The 21,385-nt window shown below is 35.1% G+C and overlaps 1 protein-coding gene and 1 long non-coding RNA gene across 2 annotated transcripts; both read left to right on the top strand.

Annotated features, from left to right (window-relative positions):
* Window positions 1-10,892: 10,892 nt before the first annotated feature.
* LOC133296312 (BTB/POZ domain-containing protein At1g67900-like) lies at window positions 10,893-14,311 on the top strand. Its single transcript, XM_061495275.1, has 4 exons — window positions 10,893-11,205; window positions 11,297-11,366; window positions 11,499-12,761; window positions 13,424-14,311. The coding sequence occupies exons 1-4, from the start codon at window positions 11,147-11,149 to the stop codon at window positions 13,919-13,921; spliced, it is 1,890 nt and encodes a 629-aa protein (XP_061351259.1). The 5' UTR covers window positions 10,893-11,146; the 3' UTR covers window positions 13,922-14,311.
* An 806-nt stretch (window positions 14,312-15,117) lies between these two features.
* LOC133296391 (uncharacterized) lies at window positions 15,118-16,605 on the top strand. Its single transcript, XR_009749498.1, has 4 exons — window positions 15,118-15,396; window positions 15,694-15,770; window positions 15,870-15,934; window positions 16,366-16,605. It is a non-coding gene; the product is annotated as an uncharacterized LOC133296391 (long non-coding RNA).
* The last annotated feature ends 4,780 nt before the right edge of the window (window positions 16,606-21,385 follow it).

Raw genomic sequence — 21,385 nt, 5'->3', positions numbered from 1 at the left:
ATCTTATACCTGTTAAATAATGCATTTTGCACGATCGCTCTGTCTCTTTTATCCCGGTAACTCCCTTTTTTCGTAGCTCGTTGATCTCTCTCTCTCTCTTTCAATTTTGTTTTAGGGAAAAACAATTGTCCTATAATATGAGAGAAATTATCTCATTGCAAATTCAATTTTTGAAATGGGTTCAATCATTTGAAAAGAGAAAAAAGAAAAAAAAATGCGGACACCGTTTCCCATGTAGTGAAAAACTCACTTTAAAACTTAAAATCGGCACTTTTATCTTATTTTTTTGCATCAAAACGTTTTTGTCATATTTCTCTTGTTTTCATCTTTTTTACGTTTTTTTATTACAATTTTATGTTTTTCAAATTTTTATTCCTTTTCGCTTTTAGATAAAAACTTAATTTTCCAAACTTTACGATTTTCCACAAGCATGCGGGGAGGAATTTTTCTATAGAGCAACATGAGAATCGATTTTTCCTATGTTTTATCCTTCAGATGATTTCTTTTCACTCCTTTAAACAAATAGACTGAATAACATTAGCATGCTTCATTATTTTTAGTTTATTTCTCCAATATGATTAGCATATTATCAAACATTTCTTTTTTGGTTTACAGTGACATGTCTTATCTTTATTTACTCTTTCCGAAGCTTGTAATTCGAAAAAATTATCGGGTAATATTGAAAATGGATCTTCTGATGAATTATTTAACATGATTATCTAACGTGAAAGGATTTGAAACTGGAAAGCATTAAAATTTGCGTGTCGGACACGTGTCCGACACGGACTCGCTCGGACACACGTCCGACACGTGGTCAACTCTCTGACACGTTTTTTCGACAAGCAGTCAACTTTTTTCGACACGTGGTCAACGTTCAAACACGCTCGGACACGTTTTTTTTTTAATCTTAATTTTATTTTGTTAACTAAATATAAAAGAAATAATTTATAATTAATTTTTTTCTATTATGAAATTTGACATGAAAAATTAACAAAAGTACGAAAAATTATTTATATTTATATTTATGTTATGAAATTTAAATATTTGATTGGTTATGTGACTTATTATGGACTCTTATATGTATTAAATATAAATTATATTATATATATTAAAAATTTTATTTAATATCAAAACGTGTCTCAACATGTCGAAATATGACATTTTTTAGAATTAAGTGTCGGCGTGTCGTGTCCCGTGTCCTTGCATCATAGATTTTAACTATCAATAAATAAATTAATGATAATAATTTTATAACTTGGTATTCTAATTTGTTTTTTTTTCTCTTCCCTTATTTTATTGACTCGCCCATATATGTAGGCCCGTTTGTATCCACTTTTTAAAAAAGTCCTTTGTATCACTTCTTTATTTTAAAAGTACTTTTTATAAAAGCTATAGATATTTAGATTTTTAGAAAAATATTTGATTTTTGAAAAAGATACTTGGCTTTTGACTTTAGCTTTTTTGAGAAGTTAAAATTTTTAGCTTTCGAAAAAAGTAAGTTTTTGACTTTTTTATGACTTCTGCTTTTTTTAAAAGCAGGCATACAAACAGACTTTTTTCGAGAAGTGCTTTTTTTTCTTAAAAAAAGCAGCTTTTGAAGAGAAAAAAACTCATCCAAATGGGTTAATCATCTTACATTATATGATATGATGATGTTAAATAACACACAAAAGAGTGTAATATTATATATGCTCGTTAACTAGATACGTACGTATCGCTGTTATTCACAAGTCACAACTAGACATCCATAAGCAAACCTACGACAGAATTACTTATTCAACTAAATTAATGTTATTTTATGTCGATTATTTGACTGTATCCATATCCCGTAAAGTTACCTTAAAATCCTTCTTTAATACCAGCCATTAGCCAAGTGCTCTATGCGGTATGCGGAATGCGGATAGAGATGGAGTGGCAAAACAAAGAGGGTCCCAAACTATGAGGAAAGAAAAGAATATATGGTCCCACACTGTCGGTTGGTTGCCCCGTTGGGTAGCACTGAGAAAGACCCATTGACAGCAGCGTCTATGGCTCTAATCTCCCATTCCACACCAATCTTTATTAACGTTTTCTTTTTCTTTTTACTTACCTGTGTGGTAACAATTTCATCCCCAGGATCCCCACTCATTGTCAGTTCAATTCTTGACCACTATGCTCATTACTATTTATCACTGTTACAATTTAATTTTTGCCTAATTGAATTCCGTTGCTTATCTTTTTATTTCACTCACACGAAGCATTTATGTAGCGAACACGGCCTCTGGTCTGGGTATCGACCGGACACTGATTGAGCCAAGAACTAGCTAGCGTGTCATTTTGCAGTGTTTATGTCTACTTTTGGTTTTGGCTAAACACACGATTGGTGGGCAACTGCACTGGAGATTGAGCACAAATTCTTTTCTCATAAGAATTCAAGTGCCCACCATTATGGATGATATCTGATCTTGTCCTTAATATTCTCTGTTCAAGCTCTTGCTCCTGCCACCAACGATGCACGGCGCTCTGTTAATTTTAAAAAATGTTAGATTTCGACACACGTTTTGATATTAAATAATATCTTTAATCTGAGGTAGGATCTTTTGACACCGGTATCAAATTTCAATTTTGACACCTCATTTCAGACCGTTAGACAAAAAAAATCAATGACTCTGATTTGAAAACATGTGATACCATTGATCTTTTTTTATCTAACGGCGCTGATATGAGGTGTCAAAATTAAAATTTGACACCGATGTCAAAGGATCATACATCTTTTAATATATATAATATAGTTTACATTTAATACATATAACAACTCATAATAAGTCACATAATTAATCAAATATTCAAAAAGAACAAAATAAATTGAATTTATGTGTTTGAAAAATCCTACAGATACATTAATCTCTAATATAAAACTGATGATAATTCTACAGTATTTAGTTAGAAAACGGTCCAATTGCCAACAATTAAAAAAAAAAAAAAAAAAAAAAAGGTCCAGGCTATGTACGCCAGTACGCCACAAATTTAAGATCTCTCTTTCCTTCCCTTATCTCTCTCTAAGTTACGCCGGAACTGTTTTTTTGGCCACTTAGCGTGATACTTGGGTCGATTTTTATTGTCTCTTTCTTCGTGGATTTCAGGTTTTACCTCTTCTAAATAACTTTTCCTTTACCAATCTCTCTCCCTTATAGAGTCTCCGGCATCTCTATATCACCATCCGGCAGAACCCTCTCCGCCACCTTGGGTAAAGATCATACGACCTGTCCTTTCAATTACATAAATTTGTGACATAGACCATGACTATCCTGCCTATATATATCAGGATTATTTTGTAAGTTACATTTTCAATTTTGACCGACTATTGATTCCGCTTATATTTAAGGATTCTAATTTTTTAGTAATGTGAGTCATTAGATATAAGTGGATCAATGATCAAAATTAAGGGTAAGTCTTCTAACTCTTACACTAGTTTAAGAATATTCTGCCCCTATATATATATATAGGGATATGATCAACTTACACCGGTGTAAGAATAATAAATTTTACAGCAAATCTTAACCGTTGATTTTCATGCATCTAACAGTTGAGATTTATTGGCAAATAAAAATTAATTAATAAGCGAGACCTAATAAATCTTAACCGTTAGATGTAAAAAATTAATGGTTAAGATTTGGTGTAAGACTTATTATTCTTACACCGATGTAAGATGATCCTGCCCCATATATATATATATATATATATATATATATGAGATAGGATCAACTTACACCGGTGTAAGAGTTAGAAGTCTTACACTCAATCTTGACCACTGATCCACTTGTATCCAATGGCTCACATTACTAAAAAATTTGAGCCCTTAGATATAAGTAGGATTAACGGACAAGATTGAGAGTGTAACTTACACTGGTGTAAAATGATCTTGACCCATATATATATATATAATCAGAAAAATATTTCTACAATTAATGCAGATAACTTATTTGCATTTACTTCCAAAACATCGTCATTTTGGGATTGAAAGATTAGAAAATTATAATTATAAAGACTATAATAACCCTGAAATAAATTAAAATTACAAAAATATCATGATTTTTGCCCCAAAACAACGTTATATTAGACTTACTGCATATAACTTATCTGTAGTAGTAGAAAAAGCGAACCACATATATATATATATATATACATATATTAAAATTGAGTTATATAAATTTAGAATTGTAATAACGAATAATAAAGAATAAAATTTAAAGATCATATAAGAAATTATATGAAAAAAAATCTCATTGGTTCAAGAGGACTTTGTCTCTCCTTTTATAGGAGAGACATATTACCTTTATTCAAATGGCAAAAACAATGTCCCTGTAAAAAGTCAAATTTTAATCTTAATGTACAAGGAGAATCTATTCTGCTCTAGCGGATTGAGTGTATCTTGTACCTTCAATATTTTTCATTATAATTTTGTTATATTCATTTCTTCACAATTCAATACATATTAAAACATGCAACCAATTTTGAAAAATTCAATAAATTGTTAAATGGCATAACATGCTTATTTGTTATCATCAAAACCAAACAAAAGTATAAGACTTGTGGTGGAGGGAAAGAGGGACTAAGAGGGCAATGACCTCTTCACCTCTCAAAATTGACTATTTAATTATAGGGTTTTATAAGAGTTATGTTGTAGGAAAAGTGATTGTGTAATGTTATAAAGATTCGTTTTGCGTGCCGTAATTTCTTTTTTTTCTTTTTTCTTCAAAAAGTGTGGGTCCCACAAAATGTTGTATGTATAGAAAAGTTTGTTGTGTCATGTTAAATGACAAATGCAAATCCCTTAATTATATTGGCCATATAGTACTTGAGTACCCATACTTCACAGTATTGATCATTCTTTCAAGGATAGTCTGATATGTTTTCACCTTTTCTTTTCTTTTTTTGAAAGTTCAAGCTTTATAGTGGAGCCTAGCAATATGGGTTTCTTAATGCTTGGTTCAAATTGATGAAGCCTACAATTAAACCCCGAATCGCTCTCCCCCTTTTGCCATTCTTCTTTTTTAATAATTACGCCAACAAAATATTGATATATACGAAGCATAAAAGGTGTAAATTACAATACCGCTACTTGTTCATGATATATAGAAAGAAACCAACCATGAATATCATACGTTCATAACTGACTGTTTTTCTTTTTTTATTCTATTCTATCAATGAAAGGGCCCACGCCCATCGGTCTCATTGTTCGTCAATAGTTGATATATATGATCATCAAACTAAGAGAGAAAGAACTCCATAAATATTGTAACTCACAAGTCATTGCGTCGTGAGAATCCAAAGCCAAACAAGGTTTGAAGACGACCCTCAACTGCCAGATTAAAACATTTTAACCATTTCCATTAGAGCACCAAAAAGCTTATATGTCAACAAGAAAGCTTGACTTCACCTTATCGAATACCAACATATCAGGAGCAAACCACTTTGGGTTTCTTCGTTTCACTCCAATAATTGGCAAAGTTTAAATCTTACGGACCATTTGCAATAAATGAAAATGAATGCTCATCAAGAAAGCAAAGAGAAAATTGAAAAATTGATAAGGAATGGCAGTTAGGTTATTAAGTAAGGGCAATCTTCATCCATGGCTTTTTATAGATATAAAAATAAGATGGAAATATATTTATATATGGAAGCTATCCACTGGAATTGTGAAAATCATGTTTGATACTGATAACGCATGCACGTATCAAAATTTTCTTTTAAGTTTCTTCTTGTCATTCTTTTTCTCTCTTTCTTTTTATAAAATATTTTAGGCACCTTTAAATATGATAGTCATATATATATATATATATATATATATATATATATATATGGTAGAATTCTTTTGACTCCAGAGTAACACTTATAAGTCTTACTCCTCATCTTAACCGTTGATTTTCGTCCATCCAACGGTAATAATTTATTGAGTTATGTAAATTAATTAACTATTCAGTTATAATTTCCGTCCATTAACGACTGAGATGAGGAGTAAGACTTAAAAGTCTTACTCTGGAGAGTCAAAATATCTCTCGTCATATATATATATATATATATATATATAGGAAAGGTTATACTAACTACTTTTTTTCTTATTACGAAATCTTAACAGTTGATTTCTATCAATTTAATGGTTATAATTTATTGAAAATTAATAATTAATTAATAAGTGTGACCAATAAATTATAACCGTTAGATTAACGGAAATTAACGGTTAAAATTTGATAATAAAAAAAATATATATGTAAATATAATCTCTCCCTCTATATATATATATATATATATATATATATATCAAAGCTTTCTTTGCTCGTTGAAGCATCTAGGGTTGCCGTAATTTTGGCCTTCTGATTCAAGAAAGTATAATTTTCTGGATCAGCTGGTTTGATATGTTTTGGATATTGTTTAAAAAGTTAATTTACACCTATCTCTGTATTACTATGGAACCAAATGATGGTGATGATATCTAAGAAATACAATTGTTTTATTATCATGTTTAAATTTTTTTCCTCTAAGTTCTCTTTCAAATCATCCCAGCCATCTTTTTATTTTATTATTCTTCAGTTGAGAGAAGTACAGAAAGTCCCACCGATTACCAAAAAACAAAAAAAAAGTCCCACCAATTTTGGAAGGAAAAAAAAAAACATGGTTCGCTTTTCGATCTGAGAGTGAAACATTTTTCAGCAACACGAAAAATGATTTTACCTATATATATAATGAAAAAAATGTTTGTCCACAATCATTTTAGTTAAAATTATTATTTTTATTTAATATTTAAATTAAAAAATCTCATTTTCTCTTATCATTTTTGTTTCTCTCATATTAAAATATAGTAGTTTTGATTAAAATGACACAATTATATATTCTTTAAAAAGATAAACATTAACCCATGTATAATGAGATTTCTTCTACTATAACTGTCACATGACATTTTTCAAAACAATTATTTGAATTTTTTTACTTCCATTATTTGTCTTTTATTAAATTTTTATTTCTTTCATTTGTATTTTTCTTAACCTTTTTATATTTTTAACCTTTTATATATTTTTTAAATATTTTTTTATTTCTAAAATAATAGCAATAAAGTAAGAAGATAAAAATATATTTTTAACAAAATAATTTTATTTAAAACTTTAAAGGAAAATTTATCAAAATGTAATTAGGATTGAATCAAATAACAAGAAAATAACGAATAATAATTATAAAAAGAATTTATGTCGGAAATTTTTTGATCATATCAAAATACTATAATGACTTACATGCATATACAGAAAAAGTATATATTTAAATTATTATTATAAAAAACAATAGAAAGTTAAGTCATATGATTACTTTTCTTTTAATATAACTTTTTTGGGGAAAAAATTAAAATATTACTATTTTAATAAATAATTACGAATACATAGTTGTTTCGAAACTATCTACAGATCTATTGTACTCATTCACGCCCAAATTAGGTGTGACTCCCAAGGCATTCACGTCTAATTTAGGCGTGAATCATCTCGTGTTGACACATAGCAAAAAAGTCAACTTACGAACTGTAAAACTTTGGAAAGCCATAACTTTTGACTCGGGTATCCGAATGAGGTAATTCTTTTTTTGATTCCACATAACATTTCGAGATCTACGCAATGACATCTCATTTGATATATTTTATCTCTCACAAACACAATTCAAATTTGCAATAATTGTATTATATAGTGTATTACCAAAAATATTTAAAAAATTATTATTAATAAGAAAAACAAAATAAAGATTTAATTTGTGATTTAAACTCAAAAATCAATATGAAAAATCTGTATTAATAAAAAAAATAATTAAATAAATATTCTAAACACTTGGTAGAATATTATATAAATTTATATATATTTTAATAATTAAATAAATAACCTTGTACACTATTTTTTTTCAAACACTTGGTACTATAACATTAAATTCAAAATTTAAAATTCAGATAACCTCCAATAAGTTGATTGCATTTTGTATTTAATTGGAGTAGATTGTGTTTTGTATTTAATAGGAGCTGATTATGTTGTAATTTTATGAGTTGGTTACAGATTGTCGCCAATTCAAATAAATTTGCTGAATGTTATTTGAATTTTGAATTTAATGATATAGGAGTTGATTGTGTTTTGTATTTAATAGGAGCTGATTGCGTTTTGTATTTATTAAGAAATTTGGTGCCATCTTATTTATAGATAAGTTAATCCATTTTGGTGCCATCTTTATAGTAACATTGTTGCAAATTTGAATTGTGTTTGTGAGAGATAAAATATATCAAATGAGATGTCATTGCGTAGATCTCGAAAAGTTATGTGAAATCAAAAAAAGAATTACCCCAATCGGATACCTGAGTCAAAAATTATGGCTTTATAAAATTTTACGGTTAAACTATTAATTTTTTGTGCCACGTGTCAACACCATACGAGTCACGCCTAATTTAGGCGTGAATGCCTTGGAAGTCACGCCTAACTTAAGCGTGAATAGTCACGCCTAATTTGGACGTGAATAAGTGCAATAGATCCGTAGATAATTTCGAAAGAGCTATGTATTCGTAATTATTTATTAAAATAGTAATATTTTAATTTTTTTTCCCTAACTTTTTCTATTATAGTTTATAAGATTATAAGTATGTTTATATTGATTTGTTTTTCACTAAAAAATCTCTTTTCAAAAATTTTATTATAAGTTTTACCTAAAAGTACTAATTTAAATTTTTATTAAATAAAAAATTTATTATAATAAATATTTATTTAAAAGCTTTGTCCAATAACTATTGCTTCAAGTATAAAGAAATTGCCCCCCATTATATCGAGTTCGAGCATTATAAATGAAAACAATAATCTTGAACAAAAATATCCCCTATATGGGCCAGGTTGGAAAAAAGAAAAGTTTTATATAGTACACAACCGAAGGGATGAGAATAAGTCGTACTCGTATCTAACTGTGTTGAATATATATATATGAGATAAATTTTTAATATTAAAAGTGAAACTTTCATTGTAAAATATCCTATCTCATAATTAATTAGTGATAAAATATCTTCCCTAAGTTATTCTCCTCTTGAGAGAGAAAAAGAGATCATGTATGTACGATGTGGCGTACAAAATAAAATAGTCTTTGACTAAAATAAGCTAGGGGTACCTCACATTTAAAATATAGAAAAAAGGAAAGAGGATTGGAAATTTTACATTTTGCAGTGGCAATGATGAGAATATGGAGCACAAGTGGGCGCAGGATAAGCACGTGGTATTTGCCTTTAGAATTGCACGCTATCTAGTTGCAAAAAAACAGTTCTCTCGTTGACGTTTGGTAAAGGAGAAATTTTTCTTTATCCAAAAATTTTAATTTTTAAAAATATGATAAAAATATTTAGTTTACGATAATATTCAAAAATTAAAAATTTAAAAAAAATCAGTTTCTCAAAAATCCTGAAAAATTAATGACTACCAAACCAAACACCTCCTTACATAAAAAAAAACACTTTTGGTGGGAAGAAAAAAAAAACTTAGGCTCTGTTTGTTAGCTATTTTTAAAAACAGTTTTTTGGTTTTTGAAACAAAATAATTCATTTGATAAGATTTGTTTTATAAAAAAAATTAAAAATTAAAAATTATAACTATTTTTTTATTTTCAAAATCAAATTTAGACAAGGTATATGGGTTGTTTTTTTTTTAAATTTTCAAACCAAAAAATATAAAAAATACTTACTTTCATAACTATTCTACAAAATAATTTAAAAAAAAAAAAACAACCAAAACATAATCAAACAGACATATTGGCAATTGTGTATTGGGAGAATACTGAAAGGAAACTTTAGGTATAATTATTGTAAGTACAAAGGGAAAAAAATTTAGAACTTACCGTTTGGTACACGGGGAAAAAAAGTATACGGGAATATGATGGGTATAAAAATTTACCTGGAATGTTAAAAAAAGTATTTGGTAGATAAAAATATTATCGAAAATATTAATTAATTTGACCAAATATGTGTTTAGTTGATGATAAAATATTGCTGAGAAAGAAAATAATGTTTACGAAACTACCCTTGTGATTGCACATTTTTTAAACAGGAGTAAAAAAATAAAAAACCATCGGTGCGCAAAAAATGTAAAATGGAGGGTAATTTAGACCAAAAATATGTAAAATGGATTCCAACGCTGCAGGGAGAAAAAAATACCACATCCAAAAATGGATTCTGAAATCACATTCGCTAGTGTTAAATGAATTCCAAGGTAAAAAATATCCCCAGACATTTTTCCTGTTTTCCTTCTATCAAACTTGGAAATAAAAGCTTCCCAGATCCACTTTCCGGGGCATCCTAAATATCACCGTATACCAAACAACCCTTAAGAAAAGTTATAAAGAAAAATATAGGTTAAAATAAAAAAATACCAAATTTGATACTCGCGTAATATTGAAAAACTTTCGAGTAGCCAGATACTCTTGTATGAACTCTGAACCCATTCCTTATTTTATTTGAGCATTTCAGTAGTAGTATGGTTTATTTATTTTGAACTCTGAACACATTCCTTATTTTATTTGAGCATTTCTAATTGTAGTATGATTTATTTATTCTTGTTATGATTATTTCAATTTAAAATTTTTTCGTTTTGCATAATGTTCGAATGTCGAGCTGCTAGGTTATGCGTGCAGTTTATTTGTTTAACTGATGAACTCGGTGGGGCAGTGGCAAGTTGAGCCTGAATTTGATAGGATTGCATTGCCCTTTGATCCTCTTATTTAAAATGTCAAAATCACTTCTGGGATATTACTGTTTGACTGAAAGGACATTACTTAAGTGTGTTTGATCTTCAGTGTTTCTTTCAAACCATTTATGTCATCTATCTTACCTATTTAAACTACTATATATTATTTTGCTCCCACAACAAACTTCTTGGTTTTCCTTTTCTCTTGGAAACTTTTCATCTTCTCTCCTCCAAGGAAATTCTACCTTTATTTCTCTTATATTTTTCTGATAGTTCTGATTCTGAAGTTTTCTTTAAGGGCTCTGACACTCTCTGAGGCACTAGCTGTTAGATGCACTTCTTCTGTGTTCTTCTACACTGAAATAGAGTTTCAGCTGCCTGAATTATGCAAGTAATTAGCACATGATTTAGAGGATAAGAAACTGACAGCCATGAAGTTCATGAAACTGGGATCTCGTCCAGATACCTTCTACACTGCTGAGGCAGTGAGGCAAGACTTTAACTATTCAAGTTGATCCTTTTTCCTTAGATGATGCATCTCCTTCTGGTTATTAACAGGAGTATCTTTTCTTTGTATGCAGGTCAGTCTCTTCTGAAGTTTCCAGTGACCTCATAATTCAAGTGAAGGGAAGTAGATATCTTCTTCACAAGGTATGCTTCTGGAAGCTTTTTAAATTGAGGATGTGAATGATTTAATAATAACAGTTCTTTTCTTTTCTTTTTCTTTTTTCTTTTTTGTTACTCATATGTAAATTAACTGAAGTTCATGTTGATGGTGTTCAGTTTCCCCTGCTGTCCAAATGTTTGCGACTGCAAAGGTTATGCTCAGAATCTCCTGATTCTACTCAGAACCAGATAGTTCAACTTCATGATTTCCCTGGTGGGGTGGAAGCATTTGAGTTGTGTGCAAAGTTCTGCTATGGAATTACCATCACTCTCTGTCCTTACAACATTGTAGCCGCACGATGTGCTGCTGAATACTTGCAGATGTCTGAGGAGGTTGAGAAGGGGAACTTGATTTATAAGCTTGAGGTTTTCTTCAATTCATGCATTCTACATGGCTGGAAGGATTCTATTGTGAGTCTTCAGACCACAAAAGCATTGCCTTTGTTGTCAGAGGACTTGGGAATTACAAGTAGATGCATTGAAGCTGTTGCCTCAAAAGTCTTAAGCCACCCCTCAAAGGTTAGTTTGTCACATAGTCATTCCAGAAGGGTGAGGGATGATATATCTTGCAATGGGACCGAAAGCCTTAGACATAAATCAGCAAACAAAGGATGGTGGGCTGAAGATTTAGCAGAACTGAGCATAGACCTCTACTGGAGAACCATGGTAGCAATTAAATCTGGTGGGAAGATACCTTCAAATCTCATTGGTGATGCATTGAAGGTTTATGCATCTCGATGGCTACCAAATATTACAAATAATGGATATCCCAAGAAGCAAGGTGCTTCTGACTCAGACTCAGACTCGGCGAGTGAAATAACTTCAAAGCATCGTCTGCTATTGGAATCAATAGTAAGCTTGCTTCCAGCAGAGAAAGGGGCTGTTTCTTGTAGCTTTCTTCTTAAACTCTTGAAGGCATCCAATATTCTTAATGCTTCTTCCTCTTCAAAGATGGAATTAGCCAGAAGAGTAGGACTTCAATTGGAGGAAGCCACAGTGAATGATCTTTTAATACCCTCACTATCTTACACAAATGATACGCTGTATGATGTTGAGTTGGTGATGACTATATTGGAACAATTTATGTTGCAAGGGCAGAGTCCCCCAACAAGCCCTCCAAGATCCAGGTTGGCCTTTGAAAGAAGGAGGTCTCGTTCGGCAGAGAATATTAACTTTGAGTTCCAGGAGAGTAGGAGGTCCTCTTCAGCATCTCACAGTTCAAAATTGAAGGTGGCAAAGCTTGTGGATAGGTATCTTCAAGAAGTTGCCAGAGATGTGAATTTTCACTTGTCGAAATTCATTGCTCTTGCTGAAATTATACCAGATTTTGCAAGACTTGATCATGATCATCTCTACAGAGCTATTGACATTTATCTTAAGGTAAAATATTCGAAGAAAAATGTCTATTCTGTTTTCCAAATTAATTCATTCTATACTATGACAAAAATAAGTAAAAAAGAAAAAAAAAATCAGTGGCTGAATAAATTTCCCTTTCACATTTTTGAATGTGTGACAATTAGTGGATAACCAACTCTCTTGACCTTAAAATCTTGTCTTATTTAACATTTCTTGGCGGTTAGGTGTGAACTGACCCACCAGAAATTTAGCCTGACTGTTTCTGACTGATATAGTTGCAGTGTGTATTCTGGTGTTTGTATTTTCATTTGGCGAAAATCATGAAGAAAAATTTGCCTGTCAAATCTGTGATAGAATTAAATCATATTGCTACGACTATGTCCAGTAGATAGGGAGAAAGGAAAAAGGAGATACATGTTCTGTAGTCCTTCAAATGATTGATTGTGTGTCTCCCCTATTTACCAAGACAGATTTTGACCATTTATGTGTTCACTCCATGTAGCTAAATTCCACCTCAAAGAACTCTTCAATGATGTAACAGGTCTGGTTGTCAGTTCAGTCAAACTAGTACTAGTAGAAATTGTAAAATAGGGTATGGAAGAAAGAAATATACGTAAAATTTCTGGCTTGCTGGGATGTCTTGTATTACTAAAATTTATGTGTTGTTTTTAACTGGTAACATACAGGCTCATCCAGAACTCAACAAGAGCGAAAGGAAAAGACTATGTCGAATTCTTGACTGCAAAAAACTGTCCATGGAAGCCTGCATGCATGCAGCACAAAATGAGCTACTCCCTCTACGTGTTGTTGTCCAAGTTCTCTTCTTTGAGCAAGCTCGAGCAGCAGCAGCTGGTGGCAAAGTGACTGACTTGCCAAGCAATCTCAAAGCATTACTCGCTACTCATGGTATTGACCCATCAAAACATAAAGCACCATTAAGCACTACTACAAGTATACATGCTGAGGATAATTGGAGTGTCTCTGGCTTCAAATCACCAAAGTCAAGGTCTTCAACTCTGAGGATGAAGCTAGCTGAGGATGATGACTTAGATGAAAATGATTTCCCCCACGATGGAATTGGGAGAAACTCTAGATTTAAGGCTTTCTGTGCTCTTCCTACCCAACCCAAAAGAATGCTTAGTAAGTTGTGGTCTACCAATAGAACTGCCACTGGAAAGAATTGAGTGAATTCTGTTAATTTTCCAGTTGGTAATGGTAATTTAGAGGGGTAGCATATACTCAATGTTTCTTTCTGCAAAATGCCTTGTAACATCTAGGAAAATCAAAGAATCTAAATGTCCATTGTTGATGTAACCTATAATAATAAGAAAAGATTTTTCTCAACATGAGGAAATCTCTTTGGTAATTTTCATACGTCAAAAGCTGGAATAGGAATCTTAGGTGTCAGTGACAAATCGTGGGGCCAATGGTGCTGCGTTTGTCTACAAATATGCAACATCTGTCTATTGTCTTTTTACTGTAGCTCCTTCTGTCCTGACCTTATTGACAAAAAATTTCGTATTTTCATGTGTCTCTGACGCAATGCAATACTGTAATATCCGATTATATTTGTCTCTATATATTTGTATCCACACGGATTCTTATTGAATTGATATCCAATTATGAACAAGATTTGAAGTATTGTGGCACATAATTAAGGTCAAACATGTATTTAATTTTCTTTTCTTTTCTTTTTTGGAAGAGACTTGTCATTGATCCATCATCCTGTGAAACAATCCAGTGTTATCAATGGTATCAAAGCTAATGCAATACAAAGCCGACCCAGAAGTAGATCAAATAAACAAGAAAGAATAAGATCTGGCATTGATATGTTTGCTAAGTAGCATTATTAAAACAAAGACCACTTAAAACTACATGGGGTATTTGATCTACATGAGTCAGCATGGTTCCTTTCAAATAACCACTTACATAAATCTCTTATGTATCTGTATTGACTAACCTAAGCAAAATCCACCATAACGGCTAATATGGCTACTCCATTAAAAGCAAAATCTTCTTGGCATTTATAATAGCCCATCTTAATTAATTAGTAAATCAAGTGTAATTAATTAATTAAACATATTTTAGTGAGTGAAATTAAGTATAAGGCTTAATTAAATGAATCTGAGTCACTTTGGAGTTAAAAAGTGTACTCAGTGAAAATTAAGGGGTATAAATGGGTACTGGCAAAAGTACCCAAAATATAAAAATAAAAATAGTAATATTCCTAGAATAATATTCCAGACTTTTGGGTAAAGTTTGGTAATTATTGGGGTTGAATAGATAGACGAACCAATACCCGCTTAAAGCCACTTAACCTATGTTAAGTGACTAAAAGCCAAAATGAACCCCCATTTCCCACCCATTTCGTCGAGCCAGAAACAGAAAGAAGGAGAAGAAGAAGGAGAAAGAAGAGGAAGGAAGGGAGGAAGAGAGAGAGAGAGATCAAACCTTGATGGTTTTGGATGATTCAAAAGCCTAAATCGCTTAGAATCTCGCCCTCTTTCATAATCCTAGCTTTGTTTTGAGTGGGGAGCATTGTGGAGAGAGATATTACCTCTCAAAAATTCGGCCCTTTGGTGAAAATTGGGGTTTTGAGAGTTTCTACCTCCATTGAAGCTTGAGGAGCCATCAATCCTTGGTTGTGTGACCATTGGTGGTAAGATTCTAACCCTTGAACCTCATGATTCCTAGAAATTTGCATGAGTTAGGGTTTGTGAATAGTAAATTGGGATTTTTATGAAATGTAGTCGAATTAGCTATGTTCTAGGAAGAATGGAGCTTAGAGCATGTTATGGAAAATGCTAGGAATGTCATTTAATCGGTGGAAATGAGCCTAGATAGTCATTTGATAATTGTTCATAATATTGGAAAATTCATGCTTGGATTGGTTAGTATTCTAGCATGTTGAACAATTAGTGAGTTGAATGATTGATTGGATCCTTGTGATGTCTAGGATTGAGACATTTGGACCAACCGTGAGTGATCAACCATTGGAGCAAGCTATGGAGCTTGAATAGCTCATTGGAATTGGTAAGCTCATACTTGGGTTGTGCTTTGAATTGAGTAATTGATGGTTGATTGTGAAATACTCTTGGATGCAATGTGTTGATTGCATTACACCATGTGTAGGTGTTGGTTTTGGAGTAGAGTATTGTTGACATTGGTGAAGAACAAAGGTCGACTGAAGCATTGAGGTAAGCCTTCGGACCTTGGGTGTAATTCCCTTGACTGTTCTACCAAGCCCTGAAAGGGTGGAGGTTGTGATTGTGTATATAAATGCAATAAAATAGTGTAATGCTTTGTTATACGTATGTGTATGCATTTGGTGTGGCATAGGATGGTGTTTCCCTATGTTGGTATGTTGCATGACGATGCGTAAATCATACTTGGTAGTTAGCTGGCCAGTAGGACTATTTGCATCTGAGTTTCCTTAGGACAGCTTGAGAGCTCGAGGGATTTCTCCTGGAGATGTATTGCACTTTGCATAGATATGTATTTACTGCATTATTATTGTTATTGCTATTACACTGATATGGAACTGTGGGGTGGAGAGATGCTCCAAGGACCCCTGGTTTACTGGATATATTCGTATATCTCACCCCGTGTTGTGGGGACCCCCTTTCAGGTAAGGATGCTGCAGGAGCCTCTGGTGGCAAGTGGCCATATCTGGATTATGCATGAAATATGGCATTTCTTTGAGTTTATGCATGCCTTTTGTAGTTGACATGTATAGGATTTTATTTTGAAAGCCCATGATCATATGTATATCTTGATTCATTGGATGAACTTAGCCTATGCTCATGCCTTTGGTTACACCTATTGTTGATGGGAGCCAAGGGAATGATCATAGTGTTTTGTAAGCTAAGTTCTATGAATTGTAAAGGATATGTAATGTAAATGATGTCTACTTGGAATTCAATATATGCATGCTTGTTATGTATTGAGTTGTTGAATTGGGTGGGCTGAAAATCAATTAGGTACCCTTTTGTTTAAACTGGTAAACGATGAGAAAACAAAGGTCATGCTGCCCAAATTCTAGCTAAATCTCATGAGGAGAGGTTGGATGAGTGCTAGGATTTAGTTTTGGGGCATGGACATTTGGGGTTTGTAATGGGGATGCATTTTCCCCTAGGCTTGGACTTGAGAAATGTGGGAATTGGAATTCCCTGGCAGCGCGCTTAAGCGCCCAGGAGCGCGCCCAAGCGCCCTGCTGCCCCTGCGAGTGCCAATGCATTCTGCCTCCTCGCGCTGGAGCGCCCAAGTGGGGGCTTAAGCGCCCAGGATTGCGCGCTGGAGCGCCCTGGCGTGCGCTTAAGCGCCCTTTACTGCAGAAAGTTGGGTGGCTTACTGCCCCCTCGTGTTTTAGCGCCCAGGGTGGGGCTTAAGCGCCCAGGGTTGCGCGCTTGAGCGCCCTGGTCCGCGCTTAAGCGCCCTTCGCCACTGAAGGAGGAGATGCTTCTGTCTCTGCGCGCTAAAACGTCCCAGTGGGAGCTTGAGCGCCCAGGCTAGCGCGCCTGAGCGCCCTGTTGCGCGCTTAAGCGCCCATCCACACTGGAAATGCTGATGCTTACTGCCTCCGTGCGCTTAAGCGCCCAGATGGAGGCTTTAGCGCCCGATAGCGCGCGCTTGAGCGCCCGGTAGCGCGCTGAAGCGCGCGGGGCCTGTGACCAACACTCTCTTGTGTTGCTTCAAATTGTCCTAACTTGGGCTACAGTGCTCCGATTTGAGCACGGTTTGAAGCCACAGGTAGCTAATGAAGAAACCTACAATATAGTAGAAGTATTGAACTAAACAAGAAGTAAATTAATGGTTTAAAAATGGGAAATGAACATGATGTTAAGCTTAATTTATCTGTTTCCGCAAGGTAATATGGTTATGATCACGAAATTGGGTATTATAAGTTCGGTACGTTTTAAAATGAAAAATTTATCCGGATTTTAATTGAACCCATGTGATTGTAACTGCGCTTAATATCATAATGCGATGTTAACAAACCGGTTCTAGAACGTATAGTTGTTTTAGTACTCTGTATGATTATTGCATTTGTGATCACTAAGTGTGGGCCTGATCAACTCACTTCTTTGTGTAACATGTGTAGTGACATGACGAGGAACCGAAACAACCCCGGACCATCAAACACCAATGCTCAGCCAGAACCTGTTTTGGCTGCTCTTGTGAGGCCTAGAAGTGGCCGTGGGGCAACGGGCGTACAGCCTGATCCCGTGGCTGAAGCTCTTGCAGCCGTTCAGAGAGAGTTGGCTGCTAGCAGGCAAGCCAATGAAAATTTGTTAAAGACAAATGAAGACTCGCGGACTGCTATGGCCGCGATGATGACCGAGCTGAGGACGTTGAGGGGTCCTAGGCCCGTGAACCGGCAACCCACTCCTCCTCCTCACACTGCTACGCCTTCTCCACCTCCTTCACAGGAAGAGGGTGGAGTGGGTAACAATGAGGGTGAAGGTAGTCACCACTCCGGAAGTCGGAGTCATCACACTGAGGTTCGTCAACCTCAAGTTGAAAATGTCGGTGATCATGAAATGGAGGAAAGGAGATTGATGGCTTTCCGAAAACATAAACCTCCTTCTTTTAAGGGAGGTTATGAGCCAATGGCGGCTGCAAAATGGCTCCAAGCTATGGAGAAGATATTCAGGGTGATGAGGTGCCCTGACGCAATGAAGTTGGCTTACTCTGTTTATATGCTGGAAGAGGAAGCAGAAGATTGGTGGACAAATACCGTGCAGCCATTAGAAGCTGAAGGTCGGGAGATCACATGGCGGTTATTCGAGACATTGTTCTTGGATAACTACTTCCCTAGAGAGGCTAGGGAACAAAAGCAGAATGAGTATAACGATCTCAAACAAGGGTCGATGTCTATTGACCAATACTTCTCAAAATTCAATGAGTTGGTGAAATACGCCAACTATGGGCGAGCCTTACCCACCCCGGCTGAAATGACCTCCAAGTTCCAATGGGGTCTTAATGAGAAGATGTCTCGGAAGATGTCAAATTGTGACATCCGAGAGTTCAGTCGGTTTGTAAACCAGTGTAGAAAGGTGGAAGAAGTGTATAAGGTGTCCCAAACCAAGAAGTCTTCTGAGGCCCAGGCACCTAGTTCCAATAAAGCAACGGGCTCAGGTTATTGGAAGAACAGGAAGGTGCAAGGCAAGAAGCTGAATGCGAATAAGCCCTTTGACTTGTTCAAAAAACCCGGTACTCAGAAGAAGTTTGTTGATAGAGGACCTCCTCCCAAGTGCAAGGGATGTGGCAAAGAGCATAGAGGTCCATGTGCTACTGGTGAGGTGATTTGCTTTAAATGTGGAAGATCCGGTCACTACTCCAGGCAGTGTCCTCAGAATGAAGCAAGGACTATGGCAGTTCAAGCTACTGCTGTTCCGGTCTCTGTTGTTCAACCTATGCTAGAGTCTCAGACGGTTGGTAGAGTATATACCATGGACCGTCAACAATCGGAGAAGGCTCCGAATCTAGTGAAAGGTACAATTTACATTGATAATATGGATGTTGAAGTGTTGTTTGATTCAGGAGCTACACACTCCTGTATGTCTGATTTTATGGCCGTTGGGCTAAATTTGCAAATGTATGACATTCGCCCTCCAATGAAAGTGGTTACTGCTACTGGAGAGGAGTGTTATACATCCGTGTTGTGTAAAGATGTTGAATTCAAATATGAAGGCCGAGATTACGTGCTGGATTTTATTTGTTTACCTATGATCAGCCTTCAAGTTATCTTGGGTATGGACTGGTTGTCAAAGAACTGTGCTATGATAGACTGCTGCGGTAAAAGGATTGTGCTTGATGCTGATGATTCTGCTACTAGTTCTTCCCCATATCTATCTGTGTTGCAGGTTAGAAAGGCTTTGAGGGCCGGGGCATTGGGATATGTCTTTGTGGGGGGTTTAGTAGGCGGAAGTCATGAGGAGATTGGCACTATTTCCGTGGTGAGGGAGTTTGTGGATGTGTTTCCAGATGAAATTCCACAACTTCCGCCTCATAGAGAGATTGAGTTCACGATTGATCTGTTGCCTGGTGTGGGGCCTATCTCTCTGGCTCCGTATAGGATGTCACCACCGGAATTAGCCGAGTTAAAGAAGCATATTGAAGAGCTTTCGGCTAAGCAGTTTATCCGGCCAAGTGTGTCCCCGTGGGGAGCACCAGTCATATTTGTTAAGAAGAAGGACGGTAGCATGAGATTGTGCACTGATTACCGTCAGTTGAATAAGGTTACCATTAAGAACAAGTATCCTCTCCCTCGCATAGATGATTTGCTTGATCTGGACTCACTAATGCTCCTGCGGTGTTTATGGATTACATGAATCGCATATTTAAGCCGTTTCTGGATCAATTCGTGATTGTGTTTATTGATGATATCCTGATATATTCCAAGAGTAAGGAAGAGCATGAAGGTCACTTGAGAACTGTGTTGCAAATTCTCAGAGAGAAACAGTTATATGCAAAGCCTTCTAAATGTGAATTTTGGCTTTCTCAAGTGCAATTTCTGGGTCACGTTATCTCTGCTGAGGGAGTAGCGGTTGATCCTAGCAAGATAGAGGCAGTTGTTGATTGGGAGAGACCCAAGACAGTAACAGAAATAAGAAGTTTTCTGGGTTTGGCTGGTTATTACCGGACCGGAAGGTGAATTTGAGCTATACAGCGATGCTTCCAAGAAGGGATTGGGATGTGTGCTGATGCAAGATAGGCGAGTGGTAGCTTATGCATCGAGGCAATTGAAACCGCATGAAGAAAATTATCCAACCCATGACCTTGAGCTTGCTGCAATTGTTTTTGGGTTGAAGCAGTGGAGGCATTTCTTGTATGGAATGCAATTTGCAATATTCAGCGATCACAAGAGTTTGAAATACTTGTTTGATCAGAAGGAGCTGAATATGAGACAACGACGGTGGACCGAGTTCCTAAAAGACTATGATTTTGAATTGAAATATCATCCTGGCAAGGCTAATGTTGTAGCTGATGCACTGAGCCGAAAATCTGTGAGCATATCAAGCATGATGATTAGAGATTATGATGTGATTGAGAGGTTCAGAGATATTCAATTATCTAAAATCTTTCCATGTAAAATTTGTGGCTTTGAAATCACAAGCATTGAGAATGAATTGATGACCAGAATCAAAGAAGCCCAGCTGCAAAATGAAAGTGCTAGACGACTAAAAGGTCAGAGTGGTGTATCCTGCAATGATGAGGGTATACTATTATATCAGGGTCGTGTAGTTGTACCTAGGCAGTTGGCGGAAGAAGTGATGACAGAGGCTCATAAGGGTCATTTTACAGTTCATCCGGGAGCTACAAAGATGTATCAGGACCTAAAGATGAATTTCTGGTGGCCTGGTATGAAGAAAGATATTGCCGAATTTGTCTCTAAGTGTCTCATTTGTCAGAAGGTAAAGAGTGAGCATCAAAAGCCTTCTGGTATGTTGCAACCTCTGGATGTTCCTGAATGGAAATGGGAGAGTATCTCCATGGATTTCGTAGTGGGATTCGGGACCCGAAGTTCACTTCTCGCTTCTGGGGAGCATTGCAGGAGGCTCTTGGCACTCAGTTGAGACTGAGCACTGCTTATCACCCACAGACGGATGGTCAGACTGAGAGGACCATTCAGACGTTGGAGGATA

Source organism: Gastrolobium bilobum, unplaced genomic scaffold (genome assembly GCF_033153095.1).
Source record: "Gastrolobium bilobum isolate Gb01-03AN ecotype WA unplaced genomic scaffold, APGP_CSIRO_Gbil_v1 utg9938, whole genome shotgun sequence".
Classification (NCBI taxonomy): domain Eukaryota; kingdom Viridiplantae; phylum Streptophyta; class Magnoliopsida; order Fabales; family Fabaceae; genus Gastrolobium; species Gastrolobium bilobum.
This window is presented reverse-complemented; position numbering and strand designations above follow the sequence as displayed.